The sequence below is a fragment of the Labeo rohita genome, chromosome 19 (genome assembly GCF_022985175.1).
Source record: "Labeo rohita strain BAU-BD-2019 chromosome 19, IGBB_LRoh.1.0, whole genome shotgun sequence".
In the NCBI taxonomy this organism is placed as follows: Eukaryota; Metazoa; Chordata; class Actinopteri; order Cypriniformes; family Cyprinidae; genus Labeo; species Labeo rohita.
The window spans coordinates 25,680,075-25,682,377 of record NC_066887.1 but is presented as its reverse complement, the minus strand read 5'-3'; the positions used below and the strand labels follow the sequence as shown (position 1 = coordinate 25,682,377).

At 38.2% G+C, this 2,303-nt stretch overlaps 1 protein-coding gene across 1 annotated transcript in view; it reads right to left on the bottom strand.

Moving 5' to 3' along the window:
• ciarta (circadian associated repressor of transcription a) overlaps nucleotides 1-2,303 on the bottom strand; it is an 8,943-nt gene continuing 6,640 nt past the window's right edge. The window contains exon 6 of the mRNA XM_051137036.1: nucleotides 1-1,863. Within this exon, the coding sequence (XP_050992993.1) occupies nucleotides 1,402-1,863 (462 nt within the window). The 3' untranslated portion in view covers nucleotides 1-1,401. The remainder of the gene's footprint in view (nucleotides 1,864-2,303) is intronic.

Sequence of the window (2,303 nt, the reverse complement as noted above, 5' to 3'; positions counted from 1 at the left end):
TATAAGAAACTTGGAAACATTTATTGATATCAAAAAGTGGAGCATGTTGAAAAACATTTCAGCAACCTTGACAAAAACTTTGATACAAGAACAGAAATGACTTACAAGAAAAATGGTTTTGAATAATGAATAGAAAATAACAGTGGTGCTACAACGGCTGACGTTTCTGAAACAAATAATAATAGTAATAAAAACATCTTCCTCAAAATGCTACCTTCACAAATCACATGAAGCTGTTAAGTGCCATTAAATATTAATCACAATACATCTTCATGTGCACTTTTCCCTTATCGTATCATCTCTAGTATAATACCAACAATACACCTACATGTATTTTTCACACGATACTCGTACAGTAGCACAAGGACGTGACTACATGCGTCTCAGTCAACATACCCACAAAGTTCTGCTCATCCTTAATGAAGCGACTATCAAATACTGCATCTCTAATATCAGAGTATATTCTACAAATAGCTAAATAAAAGTCTCGTCCTCCTCAAGGTGACCTTTACAGTGTGTGACATGCCACATCTCATCATTATAGCTTGAACATGTTAGTCTTAGAAAATGGTTAATAGCCACAATGTTCAGATTCACAAATTCTAAATGGAAAAAAGGTGAGTAAAAGAAAACAATTGTGCAATTTACAATAACGAAAACCAAGATATCTATGACAAAATGAACTATTAGTACATGGAAGCAGAACAACATAAATGTGCAAACTGTTTTTGGCAAGAACATTTTGCTCTCCAGATTATAGTATAACACTTCACGACACATCCCATCTGGTGTTTCTTGGGATTATTCTTTCCGTCACTTAATAAATATAAAACACTGAGCTATGATAATGGACCACGGCCCGTTTGTACTGACTCTTTAAGGCTGCTTTAGTGAATTCAGTATCTTCAAGTAATAATGCAATAAATAAAACTGCCTCTAAAATATCCTCCCATATAATGCATTTCCATTTCATCCAATGCTCAAAGTGGTTTTCAATTCAAGTCAAAGGACATTAAGGTAGATTGCGATCGCAGTCACACTTCTGGACGTTTTACCAGACCATCCTCTGCTGATATCTGGCTGGTTTTGTGTTCAAAAAGCGGCAGATATTGTTGGAAGTCTGTGTTTATCATGGAAGGCAGTGCAGTAGAGTGTTTGATAGCTGTGCATGTTTCGCCGCTTGACTATAACGGCTCGCGCAAGTATTTTAAGACACTTCTCACTTCTTCAATCCATAACCGTAAAAACACAAATCCTATGTCATATTGTACATACGATTACGTCTGTTCTGTACATGTATGTGGCAAAATGCAAAATCAGATTTTGTGAAAAACGATGAGTTCCCAATATCAACAGGCTGGGGGAATGGTTCAACCATTCAACATGAAAAACTTCAAAATGCTATGTGTTTAACATTAAAGTGTTAACCTGTTTTTTCGGCCCTTCTCCTTTTACAGGTTCACCCGCATCGTTCCCACTCATCACCAAGTCTGCTGGTGGGTCGGAAGTAGGAGTAGTGGAGGACACCGAACAGTCCTGCATGCCCAAGCTGCTGCCATCTCTGACCGACGGTGGTATTACAAGCGGAGGAGGTCTCCCTGTTGCCGTCACAGGGGTTTTGTTTAATGAGTTTGTCTTTTGCCTGACAAAAAGATTGGCATTTTTAAAGAGTTTGGGTTGAGGTGTCATAGTATTTTGATTCGTACAAATCGGACTGTCTTCTTCAAGTTCGCTAGATGCGGTATCGGAGCTGCTGAGCCACGAGCTGCTATCGCTGGGGCTCGGGCCTCGATCGTCCTCTTGAAAGCGTTTGCTGCTTGAAGATCCTTGCGAGTCAGAGTCGGACCAACTTAATCTGCGTTTCTAAACAAATAAGACAATGCCGTTGAGTACATAAAAGGCTTTTCGTCAAAGACTGACACAGAAAGGAAGAAAAAGTATCTTTGCACAAAAAGTATTCTCGTAGCTTCGTAACATTATGGTTGAACCACTGATGTCACATGGACCATTTTAACGACATCTTAAGTACCTTTCTGGACCTTCGAAGTGGTAATGTTGCTGTCAATGCAGGGTCCGAAAGCTCTTGGATTTATCAAAAATATCTTAATTTGTGGCCCTAGGCCACAAAACCAGGCATAAGTGTCAATTTTTTAAAACTGAGATTTATACATTATCTGAAAGCTAAATAAAGCTTTCCTTTGATGTTTGGTTGTTTGGATAGGACAATATTTGTCTGAGATATAACTATTTTAAAATCTGGAATCTGAGGTTGCAAAAAAATCTAAATATTGACGTATTTATGG